At 33.4% G+C, this 13,943-nt stretch overlaps 1 protein-coding gene across 8 annotated transcripts in view; it reads right to left on the bottom strand.

Moving 5' to 3' along the window:
- The window catches only part of IPO11 (importin 11), a 217,511-nt gene that overhangs the window by 102,678 nt on the left and 100,890 nt on the right, over positions 1-13,943 (bottom strand). For all 8 annotated transcript variants that reach the window (XM_082725882.1, XM_082725880.1, XM_082725881.1 and 5 more), the window contains 2 exons: positions 13,080-13,195; positions 5,086-5,162 (listed from right to left, as the gene is read on the bottom strand). In XM_082725882.1, the coding sequence (XP_082582008.1) occupies positions 5,086-5,162; positions 13,080-13,195 (193 nt within the window). The remainder of the gene's footprint in view (positions 1-5,085; positions 5,163-13,079; positions 13,196-13,943) is intronic.

A 13,943-nucleotide genomic window follows, 5' to 3' on the forward strand; every position in this document is an offset into this window, starting at 1 on the left:
AAGAAATGAATGCATTCCTAGAAACATATAAACTACCACAACTGAACCAAGAAGAAACAGAAAACCTGAACAGACCCATAACCAGTAAGGAGACTGAAGTAGTCTTCCAAAACCTCCCAACAAACAAGAGCCCAGGGCCAGACGGCTTCCCAGGGGAATTCTACCTAACATTTAAAGAAGAATTAGGGGCGCCTGGTGACTTAGTAGGTTAAGTCTCTGCCTTCGGCTCATGTCATGATCTCAGGGTCCTGGGATCGAGCCATGCATCGGGCTCTCTGCTCAGCACGGAGCCTGCTTCCCCCTCTCTCTGCCTGACTCTCTGCCTACTTGTGATCTCTCTCTCTCTCTCTCTCAAATAAATAAATAAAATCTTTTAAAAAAAATTTAAAGAAAAATTAATACCTATTCTTCTTAAACTGTTCCAAAAAATAGAAATGGAAGGAAAACTTCCAAACTCATTTTGGGGAGGCCAGCATTTCCTTGATCCCAAAACCAAACCAAGAACCCAGCAAAAAGGAGAATTACAAACTAATATCCCTGATGAGCACAGATGCAAAAATTCTCACCAAAATACTAGCCAACAGGATCCAATGGTACAAAAATAAACTCAAAATCGACGAAAAGACCTCAATGTGAGAAAAGAATCCATCAAAATCCTTGAGGAGAACACAGGCAGCAACCTCTTCAACCTCACCCGTAGCAACTTCTTCCTAGGAACATTGTCAAAGTCAAGGGAAGCAAGAGCAAAAATGAACTACTGGGACTTCATCAAGATCAAAAGCTTTTGCACAGCAAAGAAAACAGTCAACAAAACCAAAAGACAACTGACAGAATGGGAGAAGATATTAACAAATGACATATCAGAAAAAGGGCTAGTATCCAAAATCCATAAAGAACTTATCAAACTCAACACCCAAAGAACAAATAATCCAATCAAGAAATGGGCATGAACAGACATTTCTGCAAAGAAGAAAGCCAGATAGCCAACAGACAGATGAAAAAATGCTCCACACCACTCAGATCAGGGAAATACAAATCAAAATCACAATGAGATACCACCTCACACCAGTCAGGATGGCTAAAATTAACAAGTCAGGAAACGACAGATGTTGGCGAGGATGCAGAGAAAGGGGAACCCTGCTACACTGTCAGTGGGAATGCAAGCTGGTGCAGCCACTCTGGAAAACAATATGAAGGTTCCTCAAAAAGTTGAAAATGGAGCTACCCTATGATCTAGCAATTGCTCAACTGAGTATTTACCCTAAAAAGATACAAATGTAGTGATCCACTGGGGTACATGCACCCATATGTTTATGGCAGCAATGTCCACAATTAGCCAAACTATGGAAAGAACCTAGATGTGCATCAACAGACGAATGGATAAAGAGGTGGTGTATATATATACAATGGAATACTATACAGCCATCAAAAGAAATGAAATCTTGCCATTTGCAATGATGTGGATGGAACTAGAGGGTATTATGCTAAGCAAAATAAGTCAATCAGAGAAAGACAATTATCATATGATCTCTATGATATGAGGAATGTGAGAGGCAGGGCAGGGGGTTTGGGAGGTAGAGAAGGAAAATATGAAACAAGATGGGATCAGGAGGGAGACAAATCATAAGACTCTTAATCTCACAAAACAAAGGGGGTGAGGGGAAAAGGGAGAGGGTGGTTGGATTATGGACATTAGGGAGGGTATGTAATATGGTGAGGGTGGTGATATGTGTAAGCCGAATGATTCACGGACCTATACCCCTAGGGCAAATAATACATTACATGTTAATAAGAATAATTAATTTAAAAAGTGTCTTTTAGTGATAGCTTCTGGTTCCACTTTAAATTCCTCTGGTTCTACTTACATTTAGGAAAAAGGATATAAAATGAATTTTAGCCTTGTATTTATTCACAGTTAACACCTTAAAAATCATTAACTTAAACATCTAAATAGCATTCAATATTGCTGGTTTTACATATTTTAAGTGAAAATGAGAAAATTTCTGCAAAAGCTTTATTTCTACTTATAAGAAATACTTGCTATCATATTTGGTAAGTAAATTTAAAAATCATGGATATAATGACAAAGAATATGTTTTCACTGATAAGAAAACTAAGTATTCCTTTTGATCTATATTCTTAAAAGATTAAAATAAATATTCTGGTTATATTTCAAAATAAATACTAAAGCTCTTATGAAAGAATATATATGCAAAATGCTACATATAAAAATTATAAAAGTTAGAATAAAGGTAACACTGCTGTCAAAGTATACTAAACATGCACAGGTATAATGTGCAAACAGAATTTCTTCCCATTTTCAAAACAAATATACATACTATAATGCATAAAACAAATCATATACGGTGTTTGTTTTCAAAGAGAATAGCAGGAAATAAACTAATTTAATAGCATCCATATACTCTATATTCACTGCTACTATCTGTGAAATACAGAATTTTTAAATTTTTTGAGTATTAAAAAAACTTAAACCTAATTATCAATTATCACGAGGATGAAATTTCACTAGTTCTTGATTTAGTTAGGTAAAAATCCTTCAGATACTGTGGTTACTTTTTCTTTTAAATTAGCAGTAATATTAACAGTAATATTAACATATATAATTGCAAAACAAATAATCTTTACTAAGATGCACTATAAAAAAATAACCTTTACTATGTGGCAGACAGTTTTTTTTTTTAATGATTTCTTTATAGTATATATTCGTGCACATGCTCTCTCTCTATATATAGAGCACGTGCATGCTCATGCAAGCAGGGAAAGGACCAGAGAGATGGGCAGAATCTCAAACTGACTCCCCACTGAGGGTGGAGCCTGATGCAGGGTTTGATCTAATGACCCTGGTATCATGACCCGAGCCAAAATCAAGAGTCAGATGCTTCACCAACTGAGCCACCCAGGTGCCCCCACCAGACACTGTTCTAAACACAAAAAGTCCTTACTGATTCATCAGGTCTATGCATCAACTACAGAACTTTCCATGGTTAAACTGTACTATGGTGCTTATCCAAGTCTAAACTCAAAATAGTGTCATAGAGTCTTAGTAGTCAATGCTTTTTGTTTAAATCTTTTTTTTCCTGTCTATCAACCCTTCTCTTGTTACACTGTAAAGGTCAGGCAGGTTGAATTTGGGGTCAAATAGCACAGGCAGATTGACATTACTGTATAAAGTCATCCATAAGTGAAAATGGCTAAATCCTCTTCATGACAAAGCTGGCAATGGCTCTGGATGAGGTTTCTATTCCTAGATCAAGCACAAAAAAACACTGTGGATTTATTAGAATAACACCGTATTTGGTGTCCAGGTTAGGAAGAGTAGAACTAAAAGGCCTTCAGCAGAGAGTTAAGGGAAGTGAAAAGGATAACTTCCAATCTCATTCCCTGTGGTTTTTTTTTTTTTTAAAGATTTTATTTATTTATTTGTCAAAGAGAGAGCGAGAGCGAGCACAAGCAAACAGAGTGGAAGGCAGAGTCAGAGGGAGAAGCAGGCTCCCTGCAGAGCAAGGAGCCCGATGTGGGACTCGATCCCAGGATCATGACCCAAGCCGAAGGCAGCTGCTTAACCAACTAAGCCACCCAGGTGTCCCTCCCTGTGGTTTCTTAAAGACAGATAAAACTTTTTTAGGAGACCAGCAACAAGCAACTGGTCTATTGTCACAGTCTTCATCTTTGGGAATTTTTTCAACAATTTTATAGGGACATTAGATGATAAATGGCAAGTGGCTCTTTATTACAAAACAGATGGTGTTTTGCTTATTATTTGAGACCTGTTCTGGAGAATGGGGTAAAATAATAGAAAATCTGAAAAAAAGTGTGAAGGACTGATTACCTTATCTACCTACCCACTGCAACCATCCAGCAAATGACACGTTTTCTAATTAGTTATAATAGTGTTTTAGTAGACATATGTTGATCTGTCCAAAAGTTAATCTACTTTTCTGGTATGTCATTATAACTCAGCAATATTTTGCCTCTAATAAAACTACTCACTACAATGAATTCCCAGAAAAAAAACAGTCTTAAGATATTGCTGTAAATGCCCTCCCCTGACATTATTTAGTTAGTAGACACAAAGTTCTAATGAAGGAATTAAAGTTGCTTCATGGATCACTTTTAAAGAATGGTTACTATGAATGCAAAAAACTTAAATTTTACATTTTATAAATAAATGATTGTATTCTTCAGACTGAAAAAGAATCGTAAAGGTGCGTAAACTGCATTATATACAATATTTATATTACTCCACGGATTTAAATGTGAATCTCTACTGGTAAAATCTCTCACAAAACAACTCTATAAACAAAATACTGTGTTTTTTAAAAATGCAAGGAATTACCTAATTGTGAATGGTAGGCAACATATAACCGGCAAGTATTCCCTAGCATTAATTATCAACAGAATACATGTTCAGATTGTAAAAACAATACAAAATAAAAAACTACTGAGAACTCATCCAGGGTGGCCAAAATATACTAAGGCCCCACTCCTAGTAGTGTTGAGTTCTCCCAACCCATGTGCCACAAATGATGGCTCTAGAACATTATTCATGATTTTGCATGTTTATACATCAGTACTACTTAAAGAAACAATAAATATAATTTGCCAATATTTAATAGTCTTCATGTTTTTGGTGCCTTAGCTAAATCAGAAATATGTAGAGTTCATCTGTGAACAAGTGACAGCATAAAATCATTTTGTAAAGAAACTGGATAATACCACGGTATACAGAAGCAGCTTTACAATTTAATCTTTTAAATACCTTACAGAACCTACTATGAAACATAAAAACTTTACCAAAGTTCAAACTTAATATGGAATTAATATTACAAGAACACTGTTTTGGCTTGCTTTATTTAGTAAATTTGGTGCCTACTCTTTAATAAGCAGAAATGGTTCTAAAAAGTTATACAGAAACATATCTAAAAACTATTAAAACACTATTAAACTTGTTTGTGAATATGAGGGACTTCTGTAAAAATGGAAGGTATAATTTAAAGTCACCTATAGGGCCCCAAATTATGGCTGCATTCAAAAACAGTATTGTGTTTACACTTTCACACATACCAAGAAGTGGGGACATATTCTGAAATATACGAAGCAACTCTGGTGTAACACATGGGCTGTTTTCCAAAGTCACTAACCTAGGAAGAAAAACAGATGATTAAGTCTCTTTCTATAACCATTAAGCTGTTAATAATACAACTTACTAAAAAACTGTCCCATCTAAAGGAAGAAAGAAAAATGCACAATACAGTAAGTTATAAAAGTTATCTTTCTAGGAAAAAAATTACCAAATTTGTCAAAATTTAAAACCTATCTATAAATCATATATTATTATTCCTATATACACAGCAAAAATAGTAAGGAAAGTAACTACATACTAAAATATTTCTAATAAAATTTTAATGATAAAGCAAAAGCTTTATCCTTGACTACAGTCAAGGGGAGACAAAAATTGCTTTGTTTTTATTTTTCCGTCACATGTAATTCACGTGTCCTTTCAACAGACTCTGGGAAATATCAAAGAAGCAATGTATAAAAAATAAAATATATATGGGTCCTCGTTTATCACAGAAGTGTGTAGCTGGTTTATCTCCTCAGTCCCCACCCAGTAAGTTGATGGAAAAAAAACATGATTGTCACAACAGCTGAAAGAAAAGAGTAGAAGGAGATCCTATTCAAAATCTAACTTTCATTATCAAAACTCTTACCCTATTATAAACAGAGAGTAAGTCCTTGATCTGGTAAGAGAGTACCTACCAAACACTTGTAGAAACACAACTAACGGTGATATTTGAAACCAATCTCTTCGAAAAACAGAATCACACTTCAAAAAATATACTCTCTTTTTCACTTTGTTTACCTTCACATCTATTGAGTGCATGTATGGAGGGCTCCTCGCATAATATGACAAAGAAATTATTAAAGACACAAGGGTGAGAGGAAAAAGTTAAACAGTCTTTATTCACAGAAGATATGACTGACAAGAGAGGGAGAACAAATTCATAAAAAAGTACTTAAATCACTAAGAGACTTCACAAGGTTGCTAAATATGTCAATACACTGTATATAAAAATCAACTCAATTTCTTTACACCAAAACAAATACTTAAGATTTAAATAGGTATTTCTAAAAGAGTCACTGATACAAATACCGAGCATCATAAAGATGTCAATTCTCTCTGAATTGTTATACAAAAATCAATAAAACTTCAATTTAAATCCCCACAGGCTTTTTTCTAGAAATTAGGAAAGCTGAGTTCTAAAATGATTTAGAAGGCAAGGGACCAAGAATAAACAAGAAATTTTTTAAGGAAACAAAACATATGGAGGTGACTGGGGGAGATACTTCTTTTACTGCATATCAGAACTTACTATAAAAATCAATGTATTTAATATCGTAAACAGAGTAACACAAGAAACAGACCTGCTGGTTTATGACAGCGGCAGCTCCCAAGTTAAGACTGGACAATCAGTCACTGATCATGAGCTACTGGGCCACTACCTCACACGAAATAAAGAAATCAATTCTTCATTTATATTTATTTATTGATATTTATATGAGAAGGGTAAGCCTTTATTTTACATGTCAGGGGAATATAATTATAGCTTTAAATTAAAGAAAGATTAAAGAGATAAATATGACTACATTAAAGTTAACAGTTACTGTGTATCAAAAGATGCTGCAAAAAAAGTCAAAATATAAGTCACATACTGGAAGATGATTTCCAATACATGTAACTGAAAAGGAAGCAGTACCCAAGGAATGAATACACATAAGAGGTTAATAAGAGACTAATGTAGAGAGCACATGAAAAAGCATTCCAAAGAGGATCCATCCAAATGTTGTAAATAAACCTGACTATAAAAAATATAAAAAGATAATGAACTAGTAATCAAGAAAATGTAAAATATAAACAAAACAAGGTACAACTTTACCCCTACTAGATAAATCGGACATAATAGGTATTGGCAAAGCTACAGAACAGTGAGAACTCTTGCACAGTGCTGGCAGGAGGAAGTTATTAGTCTCATCACTTGGAAAGTAATTATTATCTGAAAAAGTGGAATATGTATATGTGCACATACTTATGACCTAGTAAATACATCTGCATACATTGTCATGTACAAAATGTTCAGCTGCATTATTTGAATATCAACCAAAATGGTGTATGAGTAAATGAACTGTGACATGCACACCCTTAAACTCATCAATATGGATCAATCTTAGAACAGGGAGCAAAAAATAAATAAACAAGTTAGAACACAAGCTATAAAATTTGTATGAAGTTAGAATATACTGTTTAGACACACACACACACACACACACACACACACGTGTGTGATTTTAAAAACATTACAGTACAAGAAAGAAAACCAAGGAATAAAAACCAAAAAACTGGTAGAGTGCGTCATCCCTGAAATGAAAACAGGAGAATTTAATAACCATGCAATACCATGGGCTTCAAAGACACTCTTACTATCCCATTTCTTAACATGGGTACAGGAAATGGATTTTCATTTTATATAAGTTATAAATATTTATAAATAATATGACTTCCCTATTATATTTATCTATGAACTATTTCACAATTTTAAATGCCAGAATTGGGAAGAGGAAAGGGGGACACAAGAGAAACCAGCCACCCTGAAAATGAAGTACGTGCCACATATACAAGCAAAGATATTTTTAGACACTTTAATTAGATCAACAAGAACAGGATTTGATTCCATTTTTGAAGAATAAAACAGGAGATTTCAAAAATTTTATCTTATTCAGAATACCTCTAAAATAATAAAGTCAAAAGAAAAAACACAATTTGGTTATGACAGTTCAGTGAGAAAAAAATTGATGGGCATATTCTAAATCTCATGTTTCAAACTCTGCCATTTGATCCAAATTAAAATTCCATATCAATTTTTCCCACCCAATGTCATTACCTTAGTAAAAAGACCATTCAGGTCATTGTCACTCTTGATGCCTATGCTGGTTGCCACAATATAAGCCATACTATTTAAAAAAGAAAAAAAATCCTGAAAAGTTTAAAGTACTTAAAAATAAAAAATAAAATGACATGGCATATGACTCCAACTTCAAATGAAGAATAAGAAAGTAAGAAAGAGAGACAAAGTCAAAGCACTAAAGAGACAAGTTACTATTCTTAGGAATAATTAGACAAAGTTATATGTACCAGCATCTTTAACTAGAGAAATATGTTTTAATGTTACTCTTCCACAAAATAATACAGGAAACATGGACCATCAGGTAAAAAGGTATATCAATTTAACAACTAAATGTAAGAGCGTGAAAATTCTTTTGAGGTAAAGCATCTTTGGTTAAATTAAAATACAAAATATAAAAATAAGCCTCATATACACAGGAAAATTTCAAACAGAAAAGCTAAAATGTAAACATTTAACAAAGACAATTAAGTCAAATCTAAGTAATGTAAGCCATGTGGTATTATTATCAGATAAAATTTAAATTCAAAGTAATTAAAGGGTGAAAAGTTAATCAATGCATATTCACATGCATCATCACATGATGCTTCAAGAAAATATTTTAAATTTTAAATACTGTGTTTACTTATTAAATATTTTAACAATATACAAAAATACCAAAATTTTGCGCGGTGAATAACAGCTTTTAAAAGTTACAGATCAGGAATGCTAGAAATAAAAAGGGAAACTGATACAAAAGAACTAGATGGATATTTTAATAAACCAGTGTCAAAATTAAGAAGTAAAACACTGATTTGAACTATACAACCTACTAGTTAGAAAGAATAAAGAATGCATCTTTGATACCATCATTACTATTGATATGAATATCTGACAAAAGCAAAGCCTATAGTCATTAAAATTTATATTAATTTTTTAAAAATTGAGCAAGTGATATGTTGTATTTACAATGCAGTAAATCTAGACCTGAATCATACATTTCAGTACGAGCAAAAAATAAATGAGATTGAGTCAAAGAAGACATTAAAAATCCATAATGCTACCACCAAAATAAAAAACAGGATGTTCTCTATCAAGATTTATGGGAAATAGGCAGTTAAAATCCAAGACAAATTCACAGCTTGACATGTTTTAGCACTTAAGAAAAACAAAAGTAATAAAGTAACCATTTTTATAGCTTTAAGAAAATACACCCATCTAAGTGTAGGAAGTAAAAAATCGGAAGGAGAAATAAAGGATAGAAACATAGGAAAACTCATAAAATCTAACATGTACTTCTTTCATATTAATAAAAAGAAAAATCTCTAATAATTGTACTTTTAAAAGAGGTAAAACAAAAAACTGCAAATAACAGAGATAAGGGAAATGTATATAAGGCTTTTTTAAAATTAGTATTGTAAGGTATTAAGTACCCAGACTGTAACAGACAAGAAAAATCAAAACCCAAGGGTGTATAAACAACTAAGAAACAACCTGAGAATATTAACAAACTGTGACTCATTCCTCAGCCAAAGCCATGAATCCATTTTCAGTTCCCTTTATTACTAAATTTTCAAATCATCCAAAGAGTTACTGTATTATAGATATCATTCCAGTATGAAAAAAAAATCACTTTTAAAAACTGATAAATTGGTAAAAGAAACATGACATAGATATGAAATCAGACAGCATCACAAAATATGGACTACCAATCCAACTCATTTATAATTAAAGGAAAAACATAAAATCTGATAAAACACCAGAATATAGACTCATATGACATATTAAAAGAATTCACCCTAGCAAGAAGAGGTTTTTTAAAGAAAACAGTTTTGGGGGTTTTTATTTTGTTGTTGTTTTTTAAGACTCTAAATCTCCTAAGATGATGGCAAAAGGCAATCAAACTGGTTTTGGGTTTTGGTTTTTTTTTTAAATGATGAAGAGCATATTAAAATCAATAGTATATAGCTGATGCTTATTGTTGACCAGTCTCCATTACCACACTGTACTTCATTTAGAAACAAAAGAACCTAAACAAAAAATCTGTTCAAAGTTTGCTCAAATTCTGTTTAAAAGTAATTACAGATTACATGTTTATGTTTGTTAAGAAGAAAAAAAATTAACAAGCTAAATCACAGAAGGTAGGTCAAATGACAAAAACTTAAGGTAAGTAGCAAGAGGAAATGATAAATGTAAGAGCATTGATAAATAAGAAACAAAAATACAACAAAGAGAATCACCTCCAAAGGTTGGTTCTTTGAGAATACTAGTAATACTAAAAAATCTCTAGCACATTTAGCACGTTGAATCAAGAGTAGGAAAAAACTTAACCTGGGAAACAACCACATAATCAGTTTGAAGAGTTTTACTTGATATATGTGACCACAAACATCTCTTGCTACTGATAATCCCTAGTAAGTTCAGTTTCCCATTCTCCAAGATAACTATTTACATCTTTTTTCTCCACAAATCCTCCGTATCTTATACACATTTCAACTCCAGTCATAACACTATGCTGATGGCTACAGTTCACATTTAGTCAAGAAAATGTAATCTACTTAATTAAATACTTCCTATCTCATCCCACTATAATACAAAAATCCATCTTCCTGCCCCCAGTTAAAATGAAGTACCCAACGCTATTCAAAAAAAAACCTACAGGGCACCTGAGTGGCTCAGTGGGTTAAGCCACTGCCTTCGGCTCAGGTCATGATCTCGGGGTCCTGGGATCGAGTCCCACATCAGGCTCTCTGCTCAGCAGGGAGCCTGCTTCCCTCTCTCTCTCTCTCTGCCTGCCTCTCTGCCTACTTGCGATCTCTCTCTCTCAAATAAATAAATAAAATCTTTAAAAAAAAAAAAAAAAACAACTACATGCTAAATCCCATCCCTTCTTGCCTCCACTTATATCACTCTTGAGCTTCTCCCATCCCTCCAGATCTTGCATTCCCCACACCAGCCAACTGCTGCCCAATTTCTAAACTCCTCTTCATAATAAATGCTCCTGAAATTTTTGATGCTCGCAGTCTGTACTTAATTTCAATTCTAACTTACTACTTTACTGAAACCGCTCCTATCACCTCCATGGGCCAAATTCACTTCTTCGTACTCCTCTAACAAGGACAATCAGCAATATTTGGACCACTCTGTTGTTCAGGAAATAGTCTCCTCTCTCGGCTTGGTTTCCCTCCTCTATCACTATGTGACCTTGGAATGTTTTAAGTTCTGTGGGATTCTGAATGTTCTATACCTGGCCTTTCCTTCCTAGACAATCTCAATGATTCTCGGGCTTTCAACGTAACATACAAGGTGCTTACCACTCTGCAAACTCTCTCATCCTCACAACAACAAAATGAGGTAGGAATTATACTTCCTTATTTTATAGATAAGGAAATAGAGTCTCACAGACAATGATTACACATCCGGTGCAGTAGTATAACTGGGATCGACACCTATATCTAATTCCAAAGACGAGTTCTAACTTACTAAGACATGTGTACCCTGGTTTGACTTAAAGAATCTTAGCTACTAAGTATTTTAGCAAAAGAAAAACAAAAAAGCCCATAAGTACTCTAATAATTTCATTTTGTCTACATATAACTTAAGGCTAGGAAAAAAAAGAGATTACTATTAACAAAGCAAGTACTTTTATTATTACTTGTTCATGTAATCCTTAACAAATTTAGACCTTTAATAAACACATTAATATTCTAAGTCCAAAAAATATATATATATATACACATACATGCTAATATACTGTTAAGTATCTGAGTCTATCTCATTACTCCAGCTAATATTTTTAGCTCTTGTAACAGTTTACATCATCTATTATCTACATATTTACAGAAATGTGCCAGGGACTAATGTTTTAATTTGTCTTCTAGAGTAAGGATCCACAAACTACAGCTCATGGGTCAAATATAACCCACATCCTTTCTATAAATGATGTTTTACTGGAGCACAGCCATTTTACATACTATCTATGACTGCTCTGGCATAAAAATATCAGAGGTGAATAGTTAGGATAAGAGACCATGTAGCCTGGAAAGCCTATAATACTTATTGTCTGCTCCTTTACAGAAAAAGAATGCCAGTTTCTCATCTAAAGTAATCCATCCTGCACAAATAAAAATATATGAACATAAAAGGTTTCAATACATGCTAATTTGCAAATGAACCAAAGTCATTTAAGTTCAAACAACATAACCCAGAATATATGAGGAACCCAACTTGTGAACTGAGTATCTACCTGTTTTAAAATTGTTCATTTAGTATTCTGCTACAGATCATTAATTTTGCAACAAAGACAATTTCTAAAAATGAAAAAAAAGGTTCATTCCTAAACATCTAAAAAAATACTAAGGCAGGAGGAAGGAAGGAAGGAAGGAAAGCAGATATGTTCATTTTTTCTGTGGTTATTCCTGTGGTTTTCTTTTTTAATTTTAATAGTTTATATCAGAATGTTTAAGCCTTTACTGTATTACAATTGGCCCCACAGAAAATTGTTGCTATGCATAAGATAAGCTTAGTAAAGCAAAAGGATTTTCCATGCTCTAGCAGAGTGCTTTAACATAGCGGTCAGTCACTACGGGTCTGTAGTACCAAGCCACCTCAGAAACAGAGTTTTTCCTTTTTACTTCTCAACACGACATACTACTCACATGGTAAAATAACTAGTCAAGACAAAGTAGACTCATCATTTGGTGCTGAGGTTATAATATCTCAGTACTTTACTAGGTAAGATAGTTAAGAGGCTTAAAAATAACTCAACACCCCCTAAAACATCCCATCTAACAGGCTGCAAGTTTTAAGTCATTTTTAGTTTTGAAAATTTATTGAGCTCTCCCCATTTTACATTTCAAATTTGCAAACATTAAACACAGCCAAGTTCTTACTGAAATTACCCCTTTCAACTTTTGACTCCTATGAGCCTACACTGAGTGACAATTGCCAAGAAGAACAGAGCTATTATGTTATCCAGTTTAGGAAAAGCGATTTCATGTTTTTGTTTTTAAATGCTGAATTTTTAAGCCCTGTTACATGACCTTTGCTTTACTGGCATGAGAGTACAGAAGACCAGGGGGGAAAAAAAGATCCAGGGTATCAAATTTTTCCTCTTACCATAATTCTAAACCATCTTCCAGAAGATAAACATGTGGAGGCTGGGAAACATCTGTACTCAGTTGAATAACTGGGAGCAGGAAAGGGTACAGGTTCTTGCTGTCTGCTCCTAATCCCTATGGGAAGTATAAGTAAAACTTAACATAACACACACTAAGATCCCAACCCTACCAAAAAATTACCTATCATATAAAAAGGTCCTAAAACAAACTTACAAAAAATAAATCAATCAGATTTTCTGGGATGGTCCTAGAAACAAAGTGAGCTCTGTTTACAACTGAAAATCAAGTAGCAAAAAAATACTTACTCAATTGCCTAATGGTAATAAAACCATATATACCAAGGCTATACACATCTGTTCATTTTAAGAGATTCCATATATATTTTCTCTGACTATTTAAGAAGTACTAACACTGCAATAATAAATTCTATAAATCGTCTCTAAAGGAACCCAGTCAAAATACTAATCATTAAACTGTATCATAGTATATTCATATCCCAGAATACTGAGGAGTCAATGAAAAAGGATTAGGCATGGAATGAAAACAACCTCAACAATAATTACTAACTGAATCTAAAGGTGTAAAAGTGTATGTATAACAACTGCATAATTTTTTAAAACATCTACCTATATACACATATGAGTTATATGCATAAGAATGTTTCTTGGGAGCATACAGAAAAAATTAACACTAAATATAGGAAGGGGAAAAGGACGCTGGAAGAGGGTAAAAGAAAAGATTGTTTCCTTGGTTTTATAAGCTTTTCTTTTTCAAATGAACAATTTTTGCTCATATTAATGACCCAAGAACACAAAGATGGAGGAAGAAGAGGGGATTTAATCTAAGGTTCTAGTTTGCTTAA

Source organism: Mustela nivalis (assembly GCF_964662115.1).
Source record: "Mustela nivalis genome assembly, chromosome: 3".
In the NCBI taxonomy this organism is placed as follows: Eukaryota; Metazoa; Chordata; class Mammalia; order Carnivora; family Mustelidae; genus Mustela; species Mustela nivalis.